This window comes from Ailuropoda melanoleuca, chromosome 11 (genome assembly GCF_002007445.2).
Source record: "Ailuropoda melanoleuca isolate Jingjing chromosome 11, ASM200744v2, whole genome shotgun sequence".
NCBI classification, from domain to species: domain Eukaryota; kingdom Metazoa; phylum Chordata; class Mammalia; order Carnivora; family Ursidae; genus Ailuropoda; species Ailuropoda melanoleuca.
In genome coordinates, this window is record NC_048228.1 from 48,544,922 (window position 1) to 48,569,411 (window position 24,490).

Genomic DNA, 24,490 nt, shown 5'->3' on the forward strand with positions numbered 1-24,490 from the left:
AAGAAGATGTGGTCCATATATACATTGGAATGTTACTCAGCCATCAAAAAGAACGATTTCTCAACATTTGCAGCAACATGGACAGGACTGGAGGAGATTATGCTAAGTGAAATAAACTATCATATGGTTTCACTCATTTATGGAACATTAGAAGTAGGAAGATCGGTAGGAGATGAAAGGGAAGAAGAAAGGGGGGATAAACAGAAGGGGGAATGAACCATGACAGACTATGGACTCTGGGAAACAAACTGAGGGCTTCAGAGGGGAGGGGGGTGGGGGAATGGGATAGGCTGGTGATGGTTAGTAAGGAGGGCACGTATTGCATGGTGCACTGGGTGTTATACGCAACTAATGAATCATCGAACTTTACATCAAAAACCAGGGATGTACTGTATGGTGAATAATATAATATAATAATATAATAAAAAATTATTAAAAAAAAAGAAACAAAACAAATTTTAATCAAAGACATGTTCCCAAAATAATCACTCTAAGTGCCTCCAGAAGTCCCTCTTTCAGTGTGGTTAAAGTTGATCTGAAATGAAGAACAAACGTCATTTTTGGTTCATTGAGATAATCACTCATAATTGGGTAGAATCTGCTTCAGATTGAATTTTCCCATGAGGATGTAGTAGCCCAGTCCCTTTGATATAACTGCCCTCCTAGGACAATGGCTTCTTACTAAAATTTTTTTTTGTCACTAATGATTAATAACTATTGAGAAAGTATCGGGGCGCCTGGGTGGCTCAGTCTGTTAAGTGTCTGCATCGAGCTCGGGCCATGATCTCAGGGTCCTGAGATGGGCCTCACATAGAACTCCCAGCTCAGCAGGGAGTCTGCTTCTCCCTCTTTCTCTGCCCCTCCCCCTCACTTGTGCTCCATCTCTTTCTCTTAAATAAATAAGTCTAAAAAGTGTCCATTTTTGCAAGGGTTGTCAGTTTGGCACAGGTTTGGACTAGGTATGGAAATCAAGGTGTTTTAAGCAATTCTCTCCCCATAATGCTTAAAAAGAGAGTGCTCTACTTGTCTTCTGAAAGGGTGCACCTCATTTTGACTTATTTCCCCAAGTGCGGAAGAGAATCCATCTACTTTGTAAGAACCTTACCATCAAATGTAAACCCTTTTGGCTTTCCAAAATACACCTAGAGGGAAAAAACACATATATCTAGAGAAGTAAATATTAGATTCTTATGTAAATGGCTGTGCCAGACAGTAACTTTTTTCCACATTCATTTTAACATTTTCCACATTAACTTTCCAATTAATTGACTTAGTGGACTTTGGGGGGCTCCCTCTAACCACCATGCTGCTAAGGGACTTCTAAAGAAGACTCCCTTGGTTATTCCAGTTCTTGGGGCTGCTGGATGCAAGGTGCTAACAGAAGCACACTCAGGTGCGTGCACCTTCCAATAAGCCCCTGGAGCACCCACCTGGAAGTCGGCAGTGACAGACCCCCCGCAGACATCGATCAACTCGGTCATGTCGTAATAGGCATCAAAGGTCCAGACGCAGCTCTTCAAGTTCAGGTGTTTGTAGAGCTGGATGGTCTTGGGCTCCCGGACACTGGGGTCAAATTGGAAGGGGCGGTCGTAACCAGGCCCCAGGGCTGTGCTGTCGTAGACCCTGTCGTCCAGGAACCCTGCCTCTGTGCAGGAGGGAGGAATAAGGAAGAGTGACTCGGTCTTGGGCATGGCCCTCACTGGCTGCTCAGGAGCTGAGTGGGGAGAAGGGATGTGTCCTTGTGAGACTGAGATAGCCTACTCTCCATCTGAGACTCTGTTAGGAAGCAACCCAGGGCTCCCAAAATACACTGGGTGAGAAGGCGAGGGGAGCAAGACTTCCTGTTGCCACAGGTTAAATTGAGTGACTGAGGTCACAGACTCCTCTAAGAGACTGTGGGAACCCCAGAAAAAAAGGTGAGCAAATGGTACTATAAACAGAGTCAGAGCTCAGTGGCCCCATGTGTCTTGGAAAAGAAAACATACTGAAGCTTTGCAGTCAATCCTTGAAGACACAGATTTACTATATGGATAATTTGTTGATGAATTGCTATTTTTTAAGCTGATTTTTTTTTAGATAGCTTTTATGTAAAGCCAACAAACAAACATCTGACTTCCTCCTCCCCTCCTATGGTTTCTGAACTCTTGGAAAAAAAAAATCTTAATTTTGTGTTAATGAGTAAATAGCTCACTAATGATGCTTGACTAAACCTCCCTGCTACGGGCAAAAATTATTGGATCAAATGCTGCCAAGCAACTGAACTGTTCTAAATTAAGGAAGACCTTAATGCAGCAGAGAGCTAAATACAGATACAATTTTAGAATATCAGGATTAAAATTCTTTATACTACTAAAAGCAACGATAGTATTCTGAAAGAGTTGATGCATTTCTTACAATGTTTGACACCAGCACCCGGTCCTCTGCCCCCAAGAGGACTACGATCTCAGTTAACATGTCTTGAATTTAATTGTGTTTAAGTAGGAAGACATACAAAATTTCAGCCTATAACCAGAGTATGTTTCTTTCAGTGGCTGCAGATGTGGACCCATTATACTTTCATGTGTAGCTCGGTGACTTGCAAATAATTTACACTCAACTAATCTCCACTGTATAAAGACCATCACTACCTAAAGTGATGCTTAATGAATATGCAAGAGCATATGAATGCTTTTCTATCTTCCAAAACACCGGTAAATGATTCATCAGTTGTCAAGGGAGGGAACACACATTTAATGTGCACTTGCTAAGGTAAATGGAAACGGACAGGAGTCTTTGTAGAGTAAAATGTCTGCTATGGCTAGCTCAGGGGCGCGCCTCCGCGGCTGTCAGCAACTTCGGGCCTATGTCCGCGGGGCTTGTTGGCTCCTCGGGCTGCCCTTGCTGGGGCCCTGGCCTCCGGTGACTGAGTGAGGTGCGACAGAAAGGCCTAACAGTTGGGACTGGAAGTAGGGTGAGTGGAACAGACGGGCTCTCTCCAGAGCTCCCTCAAGAGTCAGTGGAGGCTTTTACAGGTTGGTGCCAGACTGTAGTCCGACCTTCCCCTCTGCCCAATTCTGCTTCCTCTCCTTCCCTTTGGCGGATGCTGATCCCCAATAAACACCTTGCACCCCCCACTCCATCTCAGCTCCCGCTCCCCGAGAACCCATCCTACAACACGCGACATCTGCACTTAAGCTTTCGAAAGAGGCTGCAGTAAGGGGATTTGAAGGCACAGACCCAAACATGCTCACTGCGGGGGAGGGCAAGAAGCAATAGCTACCATGGCAGGTGCTTTAAAAATGTCCGCAAATTAAATCCTCACCCTGATGGATATCAGTTATTATCTTCATGTCATAGATAAGAAAACAGTGGTTTGGGGAAGCCTAGCTATCTCTGTTCAGTTGTGTAGAGAGTGCAAAAGGGATTTGAACCTGAGTCGTTTTGATTCCAAAGCCCTTGTTTGTCCCTATTCACTTCACCATCTAAGCTGCCTATGTCTGGTTGTCTGCTAAGGAAGGAACTCTACTCATCACTCAGATTTTGAGGACCGGGATACAGGAAAGCAGAGTTCACTTCCCTGTGTCCCTCAGGGCCACGGCGCTGGGCTGGAACGGGAAAGTCAGCACGGAAGTCATCCCTCACCTGAGATGCCTCTCAGGTCGCGGGTGGTGACAAGATTGGAGCAGACGTGCTGGTGTCTGTAGATGGACTCGGACAACAGAAAATGCAGGTTGTGCAGCGGCATGGTGGAGATGAGGGGCAGCATTCCGTCCTGGTGTGGGATCTGCACGGAAATGTGGATTCTGAGGCGAAAATGGGCAGAGAGAGTGTTTAGGTGCACGCTAGAAACAGCTAACCTGGTACATTTCTTCCTCGTAACTTACTAGGCCTTCACCAGAGAATTCACCGTTCTTTGTCCTGAAGCTGCCCGTGTAAGAACACAAGGGTATGATGTACACGTGGGGTTATCCCCCACCCCTCCCGCCAAGAGATCCTCCAGCTCAGAACTGATAGCTATCAAGAATCACATTTGTTTCTTCCGTACAAGAAAAGATAACATCACAACCACAAATTACTTTAAGGCTTTCTTTTGCTTTAATGGAAGCTTTGTTTTCTTGTGAGCTACAGCAAAGTCACTGATAGAGGTGCGGTTCCCCTTCTCTGTCACAGGGAGTGTCTGGGGGAGGTTGGGTAGGGCCGACGCTCATATTTTTTAAAGTATTTGTGCCAAATGACATCACTGAGCTCTTTAAACTCCAAGGTCAATATTCCTACCCAAGACAATATCTTAGAAATAGTCATATCCGGGGGCTCCTGGGTGGTGCAGTCGTTAAGCGTCTGCCTTTGGCTCAGGGCGTGATCCCAGGGTCCTGGGACTCAGGCTCCCTACTCAGTGGGAAGCCTGCTTCTCCCTCTCCCACTCCCGCTGCTCATGTTCCCTTTCTCGTTGTGTCTCTCTCTGTCAAATAAATAAATAAAATCTTTAAAAAACAAATAAACAAAAATAAAAAATAGAATACTGATAACACCATAAAAAATAGTCATATCCCACTACCCCTACTGTCTCCTCCTAACTGAGACTTCTCCCACCTCTCCCCCTTCAATTTCCAGCAATGTGGGAGGCCCTCACTGGCCCCCATTTGCAGTGTGCTCTCCCCTCATCTACATTTCTCAGCTTAGGTGCCTTGGCACTGGGACATCTGTAACTTATTCATATCGGCTGCTATTTCTTGTATGCTTTCAGACTCTGTTTATCTTGCGTCCCCACAATGATGACAAGGATCACTGCCTTCACTTCTTTTTTTTCTCCAGAGCATGTAGTATAAAATTCTAAATAAAACAGGAGCTTAATAAATATTTGTTAAGACTGCGATTACACAGAATGTACTTATGGACTGCATTATTTTCATTGTACAAGTCTAAATTTTCAGCATGTTGATTGAGGGTGCCTTTGAGTTTTTACAGCTTGTCTCTTGGAACAAAAGCCCAAGGGACATTTTTAAGAGGAATCAGAACCTTGGAATAGGAACAGGATGTCTCTTTTGCTAGGAAGCGGTCAGGAGCGCCCTGGGCGCTTCTGTTACTGCTTTCTAACAAAAGTAAATCTCATTCTGTTAGAAAAAAGAATTTGAATATTCTTGGCTCTATACTTAAATCTGTTTTTTTCCTCCATGCAAATGAACCCCTTTCTCTGAACTCAGTTGCTCATAAAGGCACACGTACAATTACCAAATGGTTTAATGAATATGTATAATACACATGAATTCTTTTTTGCTTGGCAAATATGAAAGCATCTATCTTCCATCAAAATCATGGGAGCACGGAAAAAATAAAAGCACATCTGTCCAGTGACTTTCAGTTTAAATGGTATTATTACTCTGTTCACTAGATATTTAGCAAGTGTCTCTTAGGTGCCAAGAAGTACCATCCCAACCACAGGGGATCCAAAAATCATCATCATCATCATCATCATCATCATCATCATCATCATCATCATCACCATGGTCCCTGCCCTCACCATCTACTGTGGGACCTTGAGAGCTTGTTTGCAGGTTATAGCAGGGAGCACAGCTACTCGTACACCCTGGACCAAAGAATGCTCCTCCTCTATCGGGGAAGGTCATCCTCTTCGACCAAGCGCGCAGCTTTGGGAGGGAGGCACCTCGAGTGGTGAGGGAGGAAGGGGACACCCGCCTGGCCAGCCAGATCAGCCGAATCAACCCTGGCGATCAATGGGGTGACAGATGTTGCAGCCAGATCACCCTCACATCCTCTACTATGGGGACAGAGAGAATGAATGGGGATAATGCTCTAAAGGAGGCATACATGGGTGCCAGGAGAGCCAGAAGGAGGAGCTTCCAAATTAAATTGGGAAAGATGATGGGGAAGTTCCTAGAAGGGATGTCATGAGGTAGGTACAGTAGGGCAATAGGATTTAACTACAGTAAGTGGAAGGGGGCCGGGAGTATTGTGGTCAGGAGGGGCAGCATGGCAGAGGCATGCAACATAGAAGAGTTGGAAGCTCTGGGGATTTGATTTCAGTTTGATTCTGTGTGGGTAGACGGGCAGGTGAAAATGAGAGGCAAGGGACATGAGGCTAAGAAGACAGGGGCCGGATTTAAGGAGGCCTTTGAAGAATTTAAATTTTTTCTGAAGCATTTATCACCACTATTCTTATCTTGCAGAAGCATCACTCATTGATCTGTCTCACCCAGAAAACACACAAAGCAGAGCCCCCTCATTGTGGATGGCACCACCTGCCTGACCTGTTTGGATGCTCCTTGTGCTTGACATCCAGGTATTTCAAGGTGGCGATGAAGGACTGAGCCTGGAAGCCTCTGGCTGTCCCGGCTACCACTGGGGTGTGGCAGATAGCACTGTCTGTTCCAATGGTAACAATGTTGCTCCTTAAGGGGGTCCCCACATGGCCCACCTTGTCTACGGCCTTTGCCACACAACGCACGTGGAACCTCCGGCTGAAGTAAATGCTATCCAGGACCTACCGGGAAAAAATAGTACTTCAGACATGTGTATACTCCTTAAACAGCTCCTTACACCGTATCTTCCGGATGATATGACACGACCAGCTTCTGGTACAGGGTTATTTGTGCAGACCATCCATCATCTCTCTGTCCATCCATCTATCTACTCACCTATCTATTCATGCATTCACCACAAAACTAATGACTTTCTCCCAGGAGCCAGGGACAGAGCAGTGAGTATGTACAGCCTAAGGCAGCATGTCAGACAATGAACAAGTAGACAGACTGCAGCAAGAGCCTGGAGATGGCCGGTTACCAGTTATAGTACTGTTCTCTTTATAGATTAGGGTCAGCATCAGGACCACTCAACTGGTTTCCAGCCCTTCCCTTAAGACTGGTTGGCCTCCAAGTCACTTTTGCTGAGGGTATAGTGTCAGGATACAGAAGAGAGATGCTTTCTTCCCAGGAGTTATTTTTCTTTCTTTCCTACGGCTAGTCCCTCCCTCCAGCCCCCACCTAATGACCACACACACTGTAAAGTTTGTAATAACATGAAGAGTTGAAGTTGAGAACTTGGCCTCTGACACCTACTGGCTTTTCAAGGTCTTTCAACAGATGCTTTCATGTTCTCAGACATACAGAAGCCATAAGAATGCTTCACTCAAACTATGCAGAGGCAACATGGGTCACCACAACTCTTCAGATAATGTGTGCATACACATAGGGAAGTACATAAGAAGAAAAATTAATTAGTAGTTCTGTGAGCCACAGACCTCCCACAAAGCAATCATACAAACTTATAAATTCTACCCATGAAAACAATTTTCACTGAAGTCTATGAAAAATTAAAGAGGATTTTTCCATTAAAATTTTTTTAATTAGCTGCCAACGCTTTATTTATTTATTTACACATGGACTTAGTTCAGAAGGGATTTGAGGCATCTTATAAAGATGCACACAATACAATGGTATTAAATAAATAATTGAAGAAACAAAGATAGAGCAAAGGAAACTGGGATAAAAGTGTTAGTCACCACGTCACGGCAAGGAGAGAAACTGAAACACCAACTTGGTGCCCGTTAAAAATGTCTATTTGGCCCAAATCAGACTGAACTGCCTTCATGGTTTTTTGAAAAGAGAATTAGATACTTAGGAAACAATAAGCTGTTAAGTCTTATCATTTAAGTTTTTTAAATTTTATCAGCTAGTTTAAATTTGAACTAGGTCATGTTGCAAAAGAATTGATCTTTTGGCTTTTCTGAATAAGCTGTGCAAAAAACAATGGTTATGAGTGACTTTGCTTTACCCACAGCCCTCCCATCCAGCTGTGCCTGCCCTCCACCATGATCCCATCTACGGGAAGCACTTATTAAAGTGAGAACAAACTGAGATTGAATAGGAAAAACTCTAGAGAAATTCAGTCTGAAAGAAATCTCTGATGTCAGAAACTATTAAATGCACCAATTGTAATAAAAAACTGCCGAGGGCTTACTATGTGCCAGATGCTGAGCTGAGTCCACTGCTTCCAGCTCTCTCCCTGAGGAGAATGATGTCCCTGGTGTGCTGAGCGTCACCACAGTGCCCTGTTTCTTAAGGTTGGGAAAACGCTCACTATTCACTGCTCTGTGATGGTGGCAGAGGTGTTGGTCTGGTGTCTGAACTCTTTGAGGACAGCAACTGCACAGTGAACTTCTCATGTCCTCCTGCAATTCTGTAAAACGCCGATCACTAGAGAAACATTCTATCCTTTGTTTAATCACTGCACCATCCCTACTATGTGCCCTCAATGTGCTGGCACGTTAGGCTATACAATGTGGTCCATGTCCTTAAGGGGTTTATATCCTACTACGTATTGAATGATTGAAGAGATGTGAAAAAAAGTAATCATTAATTGTACCTACGTGGAATCTTTGACTTACTTTACCATTTACAGATCAGTTTTATATCTGATTGTCAATGATTTTCTGAAGTAGCTAAGTAGAAAAGGTATTATTTTGCAGATCAGGAAACAGAGACTCAGCTCTCCTAACCTCTTAACGTCACATAGTTAAAAGTAGGCAGAATCAAGATGAGTACACAGGTTGTCTGATTACTAGCTTGGATCTCTTTCTACAACACTGTATTACCTTATATATAAGAATAAAAATACCTGTGTATATATTGTTTATTTGTTTATTTTATTTCAAATGCCACGCAGGTTGTCTGATTACTAGCTTGGATCTCTTTCTACAACACTGTATTACCTTATATATAAGAATAAAAATACCTGCGTATATATTGTTTATTTGTTTATTTTATTTCAAATGCCACGCAAGAGCCTTAAGGAATTTGACAGAGTTGGAGTGACAAAGAGAAGCACCAGTTTTCTCCCTAACCAACCAGGCCCAGACCCCTAGACCTACCATGTGGTTGACGCTGGTGAATGGCGTGTTGTCAGTGATGGTCTCAAAGGGCGACCGGGCCCCATTGCCATCAGTGGGGGTGGCCACCTCCCAGCTGAACTGCACAGATGTTTGATTGATGCCAGCCTCGCTGCAACGCTCCTTCATGATGGCGTACTTGGGGAAATGGGAGTCACAGGGGGTAACGCAAACCAGTGGGTAGCCTGGGGAGGGGGATTTCTTGACTCCTTCCTTGGTAACTTCTTCTACGTGGTCATAGTCAGCAAGTGTGACAACCTGCAAAGGAGCAACAAAGCTTCAGCCTGGGCTGGGTGCTGGGAGGCTCAGAGAACTAAGGCTCCCCTCCCTAGAGATCCACAAGATCCTTTAACTGTGAGGGATTCTTTAAAATATAATGAAAAAATATATAACGGAAGTTTTCATAGTGCTTTGTGAGGCATCCCTAAAAGATACTACAGATCTTTAGTGGTGAAGGAGACCCTCCGTCTGCCTGAGCTGAAAGCTTTAGTGTCTTGTCAATCTTATTCCTAAATCAGAGCTCTAGCACTCATGTAAATAATACTTCTATTTTTATGCACATTTAACCAAAGCTATATCATGAACAACAGTTACTAGTTTAAAGTTGCATTAAGAAAAAATAAAATAAATAAAGTTGCATTAAATTATTAATGGTATGCAACAGATATTTGGCAAAACAAAAGTAAATAAAGGTAGCGTATTTCTTCCATAGTCGAATAAGAGACACATTTTGGAATGACCCTTCTACTATATGAGACTAGCCAGGGGAGGTTAGAAGACTTATTCTGACTGCTTCATTATTATGGGTTAAATTTCCCTTGGCAACCTCCAGGCATTTTCCTCCTAATTGTAAAGTCAGGGCATTCATTCTATATATCCCCAAATTGGGAAACTGGTTACTACACTTCTGCAAATACTTAGTTCAATGCATGTGGCAAAAACGGAGGGTAATAGATATGGGGTAGCATTACTTTTTTTTTTCCCCTTCTTCTAGGTCCTACTAAAGAAATGAGAAGATCAATTGTATTATACTTCCCATGTTTATCAGACTAAGGTATCAACGTGGGTTGGTCTTACTCTTAAGTAGAAGAGGGTTTCTAATCCTCAGCACTACTGACATTTGTGCCAAATAATTCTTTGTTGTTGGGGCTGTCCTGAGCATTGCAGGACGTTCAGCAGCGTTCCTGCCCTCTACTCACTAGATGCTAAGAGCACCTGCTGTGACAGTTGTGACAACCAAAAATGTCACTAGACACTGCCAATGTCCCCTGGAGGTGGTGGCACGGGGAGGGGATTCGGGAAGGAAAGGACACGGTGGCTCCTGGTTGAGAACCACTGTGTTAGAAGAATGAAGAAGTACAGCACCAGAAGGTCTACTTCTCTCCAGTTACCATCTACTAGTCACTAGGACAGAAGAGCAGAGCTCCCTTTGGGTCAAGCAACTCACGATGGGCGGTGCTGGCAATATGAGACTGCCTGCTGCCTCCTGGTCTAGAATCGTCACTGTGGCAGTGGTCACATCACCAAGAACTGCTTCCACTGGGTCATCTGGGCCAAGGACTAGGGAGAAAGATTCATGCCATTCCCGGTCTTCATTGGATAGGATCTCGACTTTAAAAAAGATATGATCCACACCTTCAACAAGGACAGAACAAAAAGAGAGCAAAGGTTCTCATTAGGTGACCTGCGTCAGACAGTGCGGGTTGGCACTGCTGAGATTTCATGTTAAAATATGCCCTTTTCTTTTAGAGGTTTTCTATAAATACAGTGGCTGCTAATCACTTTAGTCCTGTCTCCAGTGAGAAACCTATTTCATAGACCAAATTCCACCTGTGGCTCAGTTTTGCAGATTTACTATTCAACACCATATGAGGATTAATGGCCCCTGCCTGACACTAGCTGGTAGTAATAAAAATCTATGATCCAAAATATACTCCACCCTGGTTATGAGTTTTTTTGCTTAATTTTTCTTTCCCTTACACTTAGGCATGAGCTCCTGCATGGCCGTGAGTGCCTGCACACACAGACACCACTCAGAGCTGCCCTGAGAACCAGGATCTCAAAGGCTTCCTACCAAGCCATCCCTGCAAAGACAATAGGGTGAGGGTTTGGCAGCCTGGAAGGAAGAGGATTAGAGCCTTAGGAACAGCCTTCCTTTTCTGAAAAATAATTCTCTGGGGGTACAAATATCCCTGGTGATAGTTAAGGTTCCCTTCTTCCTCTCCTACAAACACCTGGGCTGGTTTACTTCCAAGACCCATCTTTTTTCCAGATCCTTACGCAGAAAAGGAAAAAGTAAAGACACATGGAAGAACAGTCCTTGCGTGGAGGTGGAGAAAGGGCATCTACCCTTCCAGCAAACACTAACCAGATGCACATGGGATGGAGCCAAAAGCCCTTTAAAACTCCAGTGTAATGAGAGACATCAGAGATCCCTCCCCTCTCATTTCTGAGGGAGTCACTTCCTCCCCCTACTTGCCAAGATGTCTCTGGAAAGGCCTTCTACCACTGTTGCCCACTTCTGGCTATGTCACAAATGGTGCCAGGATTTACACCAGTCTTTTTACCTTATAATGCTCCAGAAAGTTCTGTGAAAAAATCTAGCATATAATTCAAGTCCTTCTCTGTCTCATTTCTCCCATCAAATTACCATATAAGATAGTTAAACAGAAAGCTGTGACCTGAGTCCCACCTTTCCTTCTTCCCTGACTCATCTCCACAGTTCCCTCTAGAAAAAACCTTTTTTGGAAACCTCATAACAGGGTATCTTGTCTCCTAGCAGATGTTAAACCACGGGAACACAGAGACTGTGCCTTCTGGATTTTGGTAATCCTTGAAGGGCCCAGGACAGTGATTTGTACCCATATTTTATTGAACGGTGGTAGTCAATGTTTATTCTTTTAAAATCAAATGCATCTATGGCTCAACTGAAGCACAGGCTAACAACAACCAAAAATCCTTTTAAAGGAGCCCAATGCCAAGGATGTTCTGCAGTAAGGGACCTACTTTTGTTCCTTCTCAATGCTATTTTTACTAATTAAAAATTTTAAAGATTCCTATAGTATCAAATGTGTGCTTAGTAAGTACTTCATGCTTAGTAAGTACTACTGTTTTCCTCTTTTATTTTTCTGCTCATTCCTTTCTTCAAATACAAGATATTTGCCTATTAAGCAAAACCCACAGATTGGGATTAGCGTTCAATTACCGGGACTGAACTTCAAGACTCTGCTCTTTGGGTAGTAATCCACCCCGGACTGGGCAGACCCATCCCGCGTGCTGCAGCGAATCTTGGACGTCCTGTTCTGATCCCCCCGGCGGATCACCTTGATGTTCAGGAGGGCTACAGCGTCTGGCCCCGAGGGTTCCCGGACTTGGTATGCAGCTTCTTCAAACTCAATGGTAGGGGCTAAGGAAACAGGATTAGAAAAACAAGGGTGAGTTAGAAAAACACAAAGATTCCCACTCCCCGGAAAACACCTTATAAAGACAAGAGGGACTTTTCCACATTAGTAAGCAATACAAAGGTAAAATGGCTCGCAGTCATAAAAATCAATCTGTTTTTACCCCTCAGCGAAGCTTTGGAAAAGGCACTTATTTATGATCGTTCGGGAGTTGTTTCTCACAGGTTTCTTATTAAAAACAATAGTAGGGGAAATATTCTTAAGCATTTTGAAATGCATGATGTCCACATTTCCATCTGGGCATTACAGCTCACAAAATGGTTTTAAATTCACACACTTTATCAAGGGACTGAGACAGAGTAAGCCCTTGATAAATACTTATTGACCGATTGCATGAATCAACTCTTTTTCATTTATGAGATATGAATTTCTGAGCTTTATAATTTATCTCATTTATATACTACCTAAACTTTCCAAGTCCATCTCCCGTCTCTGATCTTCTGGGTCCTTCTTCCCAGAGCCCTCATGTCTCCCGTCCTTATATTTTCCTAACTTCTCACAGGTTATTTAGTTAAAAATGAGTAGTTTTAATGAAGAACAAAAGACTTCCTAACACAATCTGGTTTGAGGTACTATTCACTTTGCTATGAAGTGATTAATATGTTGGTTTTTACAAAAATTTCAAATTGTGCCTTCTTCTCCATTATATTCTCATAGGGAAAGGTGAGGTGGTAGTGGTGGATAGAGTGAGAAAAAAAATGGGAAAATTGAGAGCGATTACAAATTTCATACCATTTCTAATATACTATGATATTTTGTGGAAATTTCTAGAGTCTCTGTTCATTTCCCTCTTTCTCTCTCAGAAAATAAATTCTTCCTAATTGTAGAAGATAAGCTTCCTTGGACTTTGTAGTTTTTAATGAATGCTCTTTGGAACTTTGGAGAGCCACTTATTACCTCTCTGAAACTCAATCATTGGGTTTCTGTGTGACCAGGAGAGGTACAGTTTAGGATCTGAACCTTTTGAGTCCTTGGGGAAAGGACTGATTCAGCTTCAAGACTGGCTTTTCTTATTTTACCCAATGTCCAACTTAGGCCCTGATTTTATGTCAGAAACTCCAAGAGTCTCAGTAACTCTCACATAGATTCTAGAATCTGATAAAATAAGGGTTAAAACCAGTTTTGCTGCTTACAGCTATGTAACAACATAAATTATATAAATTTGCTGAGGCTCAATTCTTCACCGATAATATGGGGATTATAACACCTACCTCAAGGGGTTAGTGTCAGGATTAAATGAAATAAGATAATATAATACGCTTAGCGTGGTTCTCGGTCTACAGTAACATAAAAACAGCGATTACTATTTGTAATATTATCCATTCACTCATTAAAATATCTATTTGAATAAAAGAAGTATGTCCCAATTTGAAACACATTTGGTTTTGTTTTCCCTAGTGCCTGGGTCATCCTTTGCTGACACCTGACTAAAGAATTTAAGATTTGGGAGGTTAATAGGCCAAGTCAATTAGAAGAAAACTGAGAAATTAGACTTTTCTGGGAAGGTGGCAGTGTTTAAATTAGTTCATTGGATTCAACTGATTCTGATTGTATTTCCAATCTGGCTCCTGAAGTGCAGTGACTTTCCTAGGTTTTATTCTCTGTCCTCCCTAGCGTCTCTGTCCTAGCTTGTAACCACACTCATTCCTTATCTCTTGGCAATACGGCAGGAATAATGAGATTAAGCACATCTATAAACGTACTGGAACTCTGTACAGGATGATCACTTGCTGCCAACAGTTTATATAAATACTCTGAGATTGTTATCAGTAGGCACTTTTATAGCACTTTCATTTTAAAAAACACCTATAATTACATTATTAGTAAAACATCAGTTCATGTTTTATCAACCAAAGAGTAACTAAAGACAATATCTTCTGTTACCATCTTCATCATTGGATATGGTGATGGTGGCCATGTTATTCTTCCCAATTCTGGCTCCACTCCAGTGGTTTCCAAGAGGATGGCCGAGGTAGACCCTGAATTGCTCCTCAGGCTCAAACATGGAGTCATCATGGATAGAGACAGTGCAGTTCTTCATCTAGAGCCGATGTCATAAGATAGATTAAAATTTGCACTGAAAAATCAGTAATTTTCTTGCTTTTCCTAGAAAATGATATTTCTTCTTTGCAGCATCAAAGAGTCAACACAAATTCAAAAGGATACAAACCATTTCATTTGTAAAATAGAATGTTTAAATCTAACAGTTCATGCCTGACGGGGACATACCTTTGTGTGCAGCCTTGTATTAGAACATTCCAAACCACTCTGAATGATTGGTCATGGATTATGAAAAACAAGATCAATGAAACAACCCACTCCAATGCACCTGTAAGAAATTTGTGCACGTTCCCTCATCAGACCAATGCATACGTACACATTATGAAAGGTAAATTTCTGATGATGGGGGTTAACATATGGATGGGGCTTCCTAGAGACAGCTAAACAACGGTCCATTCCCTTGGTAAAAACTGAAGAGTTTTAGAACGAACTCAGAAAGGCTTCTTGTTAGGCTGAAGATGCCTTTCAATGTTGCAGAACTCTCAAATGTGCTGCCAAATGGTGTCTCATCTGAACAACACTGCTGAGTTCTGGAAGTCTGAGAACACAATCTAAATCCCTGTTTGACAGAAAGAAATCACGTGCTCCCTACACTGATTATTCTCTACTGAGGACTGTATTCTCAAAAAAACATAAAATAAGGCCAAAACACCTTAGATGATGCAGTAGTTTCAACAGTAGTCATGTCATGTGAAGTGGGATTATTTTTAGTTGAACCATTTTAAATCCACGCTCCTACTGTATTGCAAAGGATCTGTGGGTATAGAGAAGTTCTACCCTCATACTTCTGGAGTCACACTAAATGGAAGGAGAACATCCTGGGAATGTTTATAGGTAGCTTGCTAACCAGGTTTTAAGCCCCTGAAGAATGTCCCTTTTTTTTCTTGATAGAAAACATGAATTTAGTAGCAACTCTTTGGGATATCTTTTTAAAAAGGACATTCTAGTGAATGACAAGTTTCAAAGACAAACTGCTTAAAGCCAGAGAAAGTGAAGATTCCAAAGTGTGCTTATGAAGAATGATAGGTTGTCATGTGGGTAACATATAGATGATTAGACTGTATTTTCTTTGTAATTTTATTAAATTATAAACTGTCTCTTGGATAAGCAGAGAATCCTCTTTTGAACTTAAGACAAATGCAGACATGTAGACTCAAAGCTGAAGATTATATCTGTAGTATTTGTGTATGTTTTTAAGCACATGTTTCAACCTGCGACCAGTAAAATTCCCATAAAACATATAACTAAGACAGGGCTTCTATGAGTCATGAATGCATAAAAGACCAAGAGTCTTGAAGAAGGAAGCTATCACTTTTTTTTTTTTTTTTTTGGTAGTAAAAATGAACAGAGGGAGAATCTGCAGTGACTTGGGATGGGTAAGATCTTCGAACGCTAAACTTCAAAAGGACTCATCATAGGGCAAACACCTGAGATGTTTGACTACACCAGAATTGAAAAGTCTGTTCAACTAAGAACACTGTGATCAAAGGTAACAGATGAGTGACAGAGGAAAATATGTTTACAATATCTAAAACGTCTACAACCGGCAGGGAATTAATATTTAGAATATACAAGAAAGACTGCAAATCAGTAAGAAAAAGACAGTAGTACAATAATAAGGAACAAAGGATGAAAATAATTAACTTACACAAGAGGAAACCCAATAAGCTAACAAGCATATACACTAGTAGTAATTGGAAAAACGCAAATTAAAATGAGATATAACTTTATACATAGTAGATTAGCCAAAATTCAAAAGATGAGTAATGCTACATGTTGGAGAGGATATAGGATTATAGCAACCTTTGTGCCACTGCTAGTGACTTTCTGGAAAGTGTTCTGGCACTATATTTTCAAGTTAAGCACACACGTGGCCTTTGGTCCAGCAGTTTTGCTGGCGAGTGTATATCCAAAGAAATTCCCACTCCGGTGTGTAAGTGGACACATACGAGGACGTGCACTGCAGCACTAGTTGTGGTGGGAGAGTGTTAGGAGGTGACCGGGTGCTACCTCTGAGGTTCCTCACTGTCTACTACTGAGAGTGGATGGTTAAATGTATTAACTACCCATCATGAAATATTATGCACTATCCCAGCAACAGACTAGATGTACACATAAATGAGGTGGACAGATATTTAAAAATATTACTGAGTAAACAGTAAGAGTCTGAAGAAGATGTAACACAGTAGTTTTATAAATTCAAATTTGCATACAAAACAACCAGCATTTTTAAAGAACAAATACAAATTAAGACATATACATTAAACACAACAGATTGATAAGTTCTGAGGTGGGGAATGAAATGTGACTGGAGAATAGGCATAAAATAAAACAAATTAAGAGAACGGCCTTGAAATGATTAAGGGGACCATGTGTTTTGAATCATGGGGGTACAAGTGACTCAATCAACTGAAACTGAAATTCAAAAATGGGGAAATGTGATTTTCATTCAGTATACATACACTAAAGTTGCAGGCTTTGATTTTAAAGTAGCCATACTTACTGACCTGCATTTCTCAGGAGTTCCTGTGCCCACACGCATCACTTTCTATGTAATTGCTAAGCAGAGAACACTCTCCTGGCTTGAATCTGCCCTATGTCTGCCTATTTGGTCCTATCCCATTGGTTCTATACTAGAATGTATGCTGCCTTGAGACAGGGGCCCAGGTATTAGAGAATTGTCTGGTCCTCCTCTAGGTAACACTGGTGGAGTGTGTTCATCTCTAATGTAGTTACAAATTAAGAGAAGCCTCATTCATTTGATTCTGCTAAATTCCAGAAATGTTACATATCATCTAAATGCTCAGCTCAACCAATGATATATGTATTTGGTTGTAAGTAGGATACAAAGAAGACAGCCACACGGGACAGATGACAGTATTACAAATAGTATCAATTAGTAAAAGAATTCCTAGGATGTTCAGAATTTGTCTAAATGATTTCATTATGGACAAGTAAAGGCATCAAGGAAAAAGAGAATCTGATATCTCAGCCATCATGAATGCACTTACTTTCTCCCCTTTTAGAAACGTAATCCGTGAGGAGTCCGCATTTCTTCTCTCCTCAAAGTCCTCCATGACCTGAGCTGAATGGCCCTGGGTATAGCACCTCACTGACGACTCATAGCTCAGGTCTCCACTCCGAATGATGGGCACCTGCAGAACACCTTCCTTCTCGTTCACTAGGAGCAAATCCTTAGCAAACTGCATGCTGGGCACTGGGAGAGCAGAAGGAAAGATGGAGGCATTGTTAGTGGGAGACAGAGGGGAGGTGGCCGCAGCCCTCAGCAGCCCTCAATAGCCAATTGGCAGGAAAGGTCTACTAAGGACTGTCATCACAGGCTGGCAAGTCTGAGATGGTAAGCAGATTTCAAAGCGTGGTTGCTCTCAAGACAAGGGAACCGCTTCCATTGTTGAGCATGCTTCTAATGAAACAGAATAAATCAATTTTGCACCTGTTTCTCCCAGCTTCAGGGTGTGGTCCTCATCTCAAATGCAGATAAGTAACACAAGCAAAGAAATGGCCAGGTATAAGGAAAAATTTGATTGAGACTTGAATATGCAAAAAAAAAAATCACTTTTTTTGGCTATAAAAAAGGAAAACAGCAGTGTAAGCCTGATGATAAATGGCTACTCACATTAGTCCTGGGGCCAGGGAGACAGTAGGGAAAAGTGGGAATACCGGTAAAGAGGAAAGCGCAGGCCTTTTTAAAGAGGGTTACCCCTCAGCTCCAGTCTTTTGTTGGCAGATTATCCTATTTTCGTAAGAAGGCAGAAATCTGGATTTTTATGTCATATCTGCTTAATTTTTAAAAGGCAATTAGTTAAAACAGTAAAAAGAAATTCCATAGAGGCCAAACTATTTGGTCCAAACAAAAGACATCCACATACTGAATTTGGCCAGTGGGCCCCCAGTCTGTGACTACTGCTATAAAATCACTTTTTCTTTTATAGCTCACATGGTCTCATTTGACTTTAGGAAGGGACCGTAGCCAAGTTGTGGTTAAAAACGTGGGCTTTGCAGTCAGCATGCCTGAATTTCCATCCCAACCCTGCTACTTATTAGCTGTATGATACAGGGTAAATTACTTAGATTTTCTGAGCCTTGGGATTTTTTATTTATAAATTGGAAATATTACTATCCAACTCCTAGAGTTGTTGGAAGGAGAGAATTTAATGAAATAACGTAGGCACGGTGCTCAATACAGTATCTGGCACATCACAGGCACTCATATTTTGGTAGGAACTATTATATTATGGCTTGTATTGCCCCCAACTCCAGGGTTCTTAATATGAAGAATCATTTTTTTCTCCTTACTTCTTTTAGTGCCTACAATAATTCTCCGCATTAAGACATGTCCTCTTCTGAGACCAACATCTTGTTGATTGCTGGTTCTTTCTTTCTTTCTTTTTTAATATTTATTTATTTATTGGAGAGAGAGAGAGAGAGAGAGAGTGAACAGGCAGTGGGGAGAGGGAGAGAGAGACTCAAGCAGACACCCCGCTGAGCACAGAGCCTGACGTGGGGCTCGATCCCATGACCCCAAGATCAGGACCCAAGCCAAAACCAAGAGGCAGACACTCAACTGACTGTGTCACCCAATGCTGGTTATTTATTTCTTAATGAACAATACAAAGAGGTACAAAGCCTCCTGTGGCAGAAGCTGACCGTAAAGCTGTAGTCCCCCATTTCCTTGCTGTGTCATGTGTATGTCCTGCCAAACCTGAAAGGAAGGAACAAAAAGGCCAGGACCCAAGCACTCTGCAAATCAATATGTAAAAAGCTCTATTTGCCTCCAACCTGCCCACTGCTCAGGACCATGAGTATGAGCAAAAACAAAGCAAACTCATTATCTAAGCTAAACCTAAGAGTTACCACTTATTACCAAAGAAAAACCCAGCAGATACTTCTTAAAAGAACACCACACCTAGAGGATAATTAACAACTTTGGCATCAGGCCCCAAACATTTATCCTTTAGGGTTCTGTCATCCAGTAAAATGGTATGTACTGTTAAAAGGTGGGTGGCAATGACATGACCTAGCATAGAAGGACAAGAAGGAAACTTGTTGGCAGGTAAAAACAACAAGCAAGGAAGCTTTTCTGCTCATGAAAAGATTATCTAAAGCTTTGGATTGATTTTTCTTGCTGGCCTGACGAGCACCAAGTCAGATGAGAGTTAAAAGTGAAAGTGGTAATGTTTGGGTTTTGTTGTGTATTAATCAACGCCAAATTCTTCTTGAGCTGTAAAAAAACTCCTTTTTTTTTTTTTCTTTAACAAGATAGTAAACCTCACTCATTTCCCTATCTGGAAAAAAGAGGGAGAGAGAGAGAAAGAGAAGTAAGGGACGTGGGTGAACATGTCTCATGATTACCTGCCATGCTAGAAATGGTCGCTACCTCATGGGGCCCCTCGTTGGTGGGAGGACGAAGCAAGAGACAAAGGAAAGACAATAAGGTGGGCTCAGTAATAGAATTGTGCATGGGGGTTTATGGCATACAAAGCAAAGGCCCAGCCCAAGTCAGCCAGTGTATTAAGGGCTTCCACACATGTCATTTCATGTCCTCCTCTCAATACCCCGACTACAATCCCCTCAGGAAGTAGACGCACTGTTCTCATTTCTGCCTGACTGTAGAGCTCCTTCTCCTTTCACACCGATGGGCTGCGTGCCATGAAATGGGGATCACTCATGGGGGTTCACAGGCTTGTGCTAGGTATCGTACATTCACTGTTAGCACTCTTAGTGCATTCATCACACACAGCCCAGTTTGTAGTTATCTCCCTACTTATGTTAATTCTGTGTCCTGAAATAGATTGTGGGACTCTGCTCTTTACTCCATTGTAACCTGCACAGTGCTGGGCACCAGACTTAGGCATGGAAAATGTTCACGAAATGCTGTTACCCACTAACTTTCTCCATAAGTGCAAATGCCACCCCCTGAAATTCAAGAGCCTCTTTATGGGCCACAGTTAGGTTGGAGATTTAGGAGAAATCCTGCCTTCAGTTCTCTCAAGTAAGAGCAGGTAGGACATAGTGAACACCCAGGGGTGTGATGAGATCATGGCTACAAGGCCTTTCCTGTCTTGCTCAGCATTCCTCAGGTCCATACCAAAGTCTTACTCCAGGTATCAGAGCAGAAGACGAAAATGCAAATAGGAAAATGTTCCGATATGAGTTACTTAGATGATTTAAGGGCCCGCGATCACCCTGTGGAAAAAGGTGAAAGACCTAAAGTCACTTTGGAAGGCTGAAGGTTGACTTTATAAGGATACTAGGTCACGTCAAGCATCTAAAACTGCAATGTGAAAAGTCATCATGGTAGGGTATAAAACCAGAAGACTGGACGTGGATAAAACAGACCTAGGTTGTAAGTCTGGTCCCATCGCCTCCTCTCCATGTGATCTTGGAAAAATTATTCAACCTGTTTCACTAGTTGACGAGCTTGTAAAGATTAGAGAGAAGGTAAGATCTTTCCACCTTACAATGTGCACATGGAAGAAACTCAACAAGAGTTGGCGATTACTAAGAAGAAGGCTAACCAATAGCCACAACTGCTGAACACTAAAATGGGTTACTGAAATAGGTTTGGGGATTTCTTTCTCTGGGATAAATTCTTGACTGAATATAATTTGTTGTAGACTTCCTGAAAGATGAGAAATAACATGTTCACTTTCTAAATTTGCAACCCTAATGTTCATTAATAAAATGTGGAAAAAATCCAAATGGAATCTTTTCTGTTGATCTGGGGCAATAAGTTTTGTGTACATGACTGGAGTCCCACTGGCAAGTGTGATAAATTACTGATGTGTCAGGAAGAAAAGAAATGAACATGTAATAAAATCTACTATGTGCCAGGTACCATGGTAGATATTTTCACATACTTTATCTAATTTAATCCTTACAATAAATAACCTTGTAAGGTAGATATTTTCATTATCTATGGATTAACAAAATGAGGCTCAGTAACCTTGTGTTGCTAGTCTAAGGCCAGAAAGTAAGGAAATGGTGGGACTGGGATTTTATTTTAGGACTTCTGATTTTGCATTCCTTTTCCATGCCATCAGAAGGAAATTAACTACCTTTCATGCAAAAGAATAAAGAATAAAAAGAGTAACTGAGTTTCTTTCCTTCTTCTTTTCAGTGAATAAGAAAAAAAAACATATCCTAGATTCTACAGCTGGATCAAATAGGACTATTTAGTGTAGTGCAAAGGGTATGGACAAGCCAAAGTCTTAGAACACGGGCTGGTCTCACTCTGTATGAGACTTCAGGTCTTTACTCCCCTGATTCTAGTCTCCTTATCTACAGAATAGAAACAAGTGTAAAACCATGACATTATGAGATAATGTCTAGTATATCACTTTGTAAACTCTGAGGTAATATATTATATGATATAAAATAGTATAATTGTTAAAATCTTGTTCACAGTTAGAAAGTTAACTTTTTATGAATCACAAACCTAAGTGTAAAACTTAAAACTAAAACTTCCAGAAGAAAACACAGGAAAAAATCTTTGTAAACTTGAGTCAGGGAAAGATTTCTTAGATACAACATTAGAAGCACAATTCATAATAGAATTATTGATAAATGGAACTATTTCAAAATGAAAGACTACTGCCCTTTGAAAGAGATTGTTACAAGAACAAAAAACAAGCAATGGATTGGGAAAAAATATTTGCCAAACACAAATATTTGTTCAGATTTTATAACAATGCAATAATAGAGGGCAAAAAAAAAACCAATTAAAAATGGAGGAAATCTTTGAATAATACTTTGCTAAAGAAGATATATAGATGGCAAGTCAGCACCTGAAAAGATCTCAGTGTCATTAGTCCTTAGAGAAATGACTTTCAAACCATGAGACATCACTATACATCTACCAGGATAACTAAAAAAAGCCCACAGAAAGTTGACAACACCAAATGTTGGTGAGGATGTGGAACAGCCAGAATTCTTGTACACTGCTGGTGGTAATGCAAAACAGTTACACCACTTTGGAAAACAGCCTGGCAGTCTCGTAATGTTAAACAAACACTTACCATACAATCCAGCCATCCCACTCTGAAGTATTTACCCCAGAGAAATAAAAACCTATATTCACACAGAAAGCTATATGCAAATATTTATAGTCACTCCAGTCATAACTGCCAAACCTGGAAACAACTCAAATGTCATTCAACAGGTGAATGGATGAACAAACTGCAGTACGTCTATATAATGGGAAACTACTCCTCAGTGAAGGAAATGAACTACTCATATATATAACAACACGGATGGTTCTCAAGTGCAATCTTTTAGAGAAAGAAGCTGGACACAAATTGCTATATTACATGATTCCAATTATATGACATTCTAGAAATGGCAAAACTGAATGGGTAAAAATGCAGCAGTCGTTGCCAGGGCTAGAGATAGGGGAGAGGCTGACTACAAAGGGGCACAAGAGAATTCTGGAGGGTACTGAAACTGTTACACATTTTGATTGTGGTGGTGGGCACACCACTGTATGCATCTGTCAAAACTCATAGAATTGTCCACTAAAGAGAGTGAATTTTAATCCACGTAAGTCAGATCTCACTAAACCTAGGTCTAAAATAAGATATCATTTTGGACATTTGCATTATGTATGTATTATGTATGCATATGCATATATGTGCATTATATGTATACATATGCATTATATATATTTCTCTTGAAGGATACAAACAACAACAACAACAACAACAACAACAACAGCAACAACAAACTGGTTAAAATGGTTGTCTCTAGGAGAACAACCAGAGGGTTGGGAGACAGGGTAGAAGGCAGACATAATTTTCATGGTATACCTTTTTCTGGTCATTTTAAAAACTATATAAATAAATAAATAATTTAAAAATAAATGAAAGCATTAAGGATTACCCTGCTGGGCTGCTTGTTGCTTTTCTGGTGACTTTTCAGTCACTGAAAGCCCATATTTACTTATGGGCTCTATCGTCAACCACTGGGGATGCTAATGAGGGTCTTCCTGCTTTAGGTAGGAGCTTTGACCTGGAATCTGACAATTGTAAATTTCACCAACTCTTCCGAAGAAGCATCCAACCTCTTCTGGCCATCTTCCTGTTAGATCTTCAGTGGCAACTGATATTTTGTTCATAAACTTGTTGTCTATTCTTTCTTGTACATCATCTACAGGACTGCTAGTGTCAATTTCCTCAAACAAAAATCACACCACTGCTCTGCTTAGAAGCATCTGCTGCTCCTCTCAGCTTACAAGTCCCTTAGGCTGCAACATAAGACCTTTTAGAACTGGAAATGAAATGGAAAGACAGGTTGGCGTCCCATGCCATTTCCTCCTATTCACTTCCTGCCAGGCTTAAAGCAAAAGTAAGCATCTCACTGTTTCTCAAATACGTGTCTTCCAAAATTTTATACTTTATATATACTACATCCCTCCATTTGACAAAACTTTATTTTACTATCCATTAGATGAACTCATACCATACCCCAAAGCCCTGTTTAAATATCATGTCCTCTGTGCAGTCTATACTTCTTCCTCATATAGATGCTGTTTAGTCCCCTCGGCTCCCCTAGCACTGGAGTTATAGCACTATTAGGTCATTTATCATAATACAGTCTAATTTTTCTGTTTAAGGGTCTGATCTCCTCAACTAGACACTGAGCTTCTTGAGGACAGGGCCCAAGGCTTATATATCAGAGTAGTGCTTAGCACAATACCAGAAACATGAATGTTTATTTCTCCCCCATATTTCTATGTGAAAGTAGGTACATAATACATGCACACACACACACACACACACACACACACACACACATTTCTTGAATGAAAATGTGAATGAGTTCCAATGTCATATAGTTGGAAGGCAAGGAAAAAATAGAAATATAGTTTGAGCCACGAGCTGGCATCTCCAATATCTTACCATCCTGGAATGTGTCATTAATTGCAATGACAGCCTGGAAGGGTTTGGTCAGTTCGGCCCCTTGTGCTGAGCTGAGAAAAACCACAAACGTCTCCAGCCCTTCAATTACTGGATACTGAGTGTCATCTAAGATAGTCAAGGTGCAGTACTAGAAGAAAAATCAAGATGTT

At 41.2% G+C, this 24,490-nt stretch overlaps 1 protein-coding gene across 2 annotated transcripts in view; it reads right to left on the bottom strand.

Annotated features, from left to right (window-relative positions):
• FRAS1 (Fraser extracellular matrix complex subunit 1) overlaps positions 1 to 24,490 on the bottom strand; it is a 414,631-nt gene that overhangs the window by 27,309 nt on the left and 362,832 nt on the right. For both annotated transcript variants that reach the window (XM_034671646.1, XM_002912484.4), the window contains 9 exons: positions 24,321 to 24,468; positions 17,415 to 17,620; positions 14,227 to 14,383; positions 12,087 to 12,287; positions 10,329 to 10,516; positions 8,864 to 9,139; positions 6,246 to 6,478; positions 3,622 to 3,782; positions 1,431 to 1,645 (listed from right to left, as the gene is read on the bottom strand). In XM_034671646.1, coding sequence (XP_034527537.1) covers positions 1,431 to 1,645; positions 3,622 to 3,782; positions 6,246 to 6,478; positions 8,864 to 9,139; positions 10,329 to 10,516; positions 12,087 to 12,287; positions 14,227 to 14,383; positions 17,415 to 17,620; positions 24,321 to 24,468 — 1,785 coding nt within the window. The remainder of the gene's footprint in view (positions 1 to 1,430; positions 1,646 to 3,621; positions 3,783 to 6,245; positions 6,479 to 8,863; positions 9,140 to 10,328; positions 10,517 to 12,086; positions 12,288 to 14,226; positions 14,384 to 17,414; positions 17,621 to 24,320; positions 24,469 to 24,490) is intronic.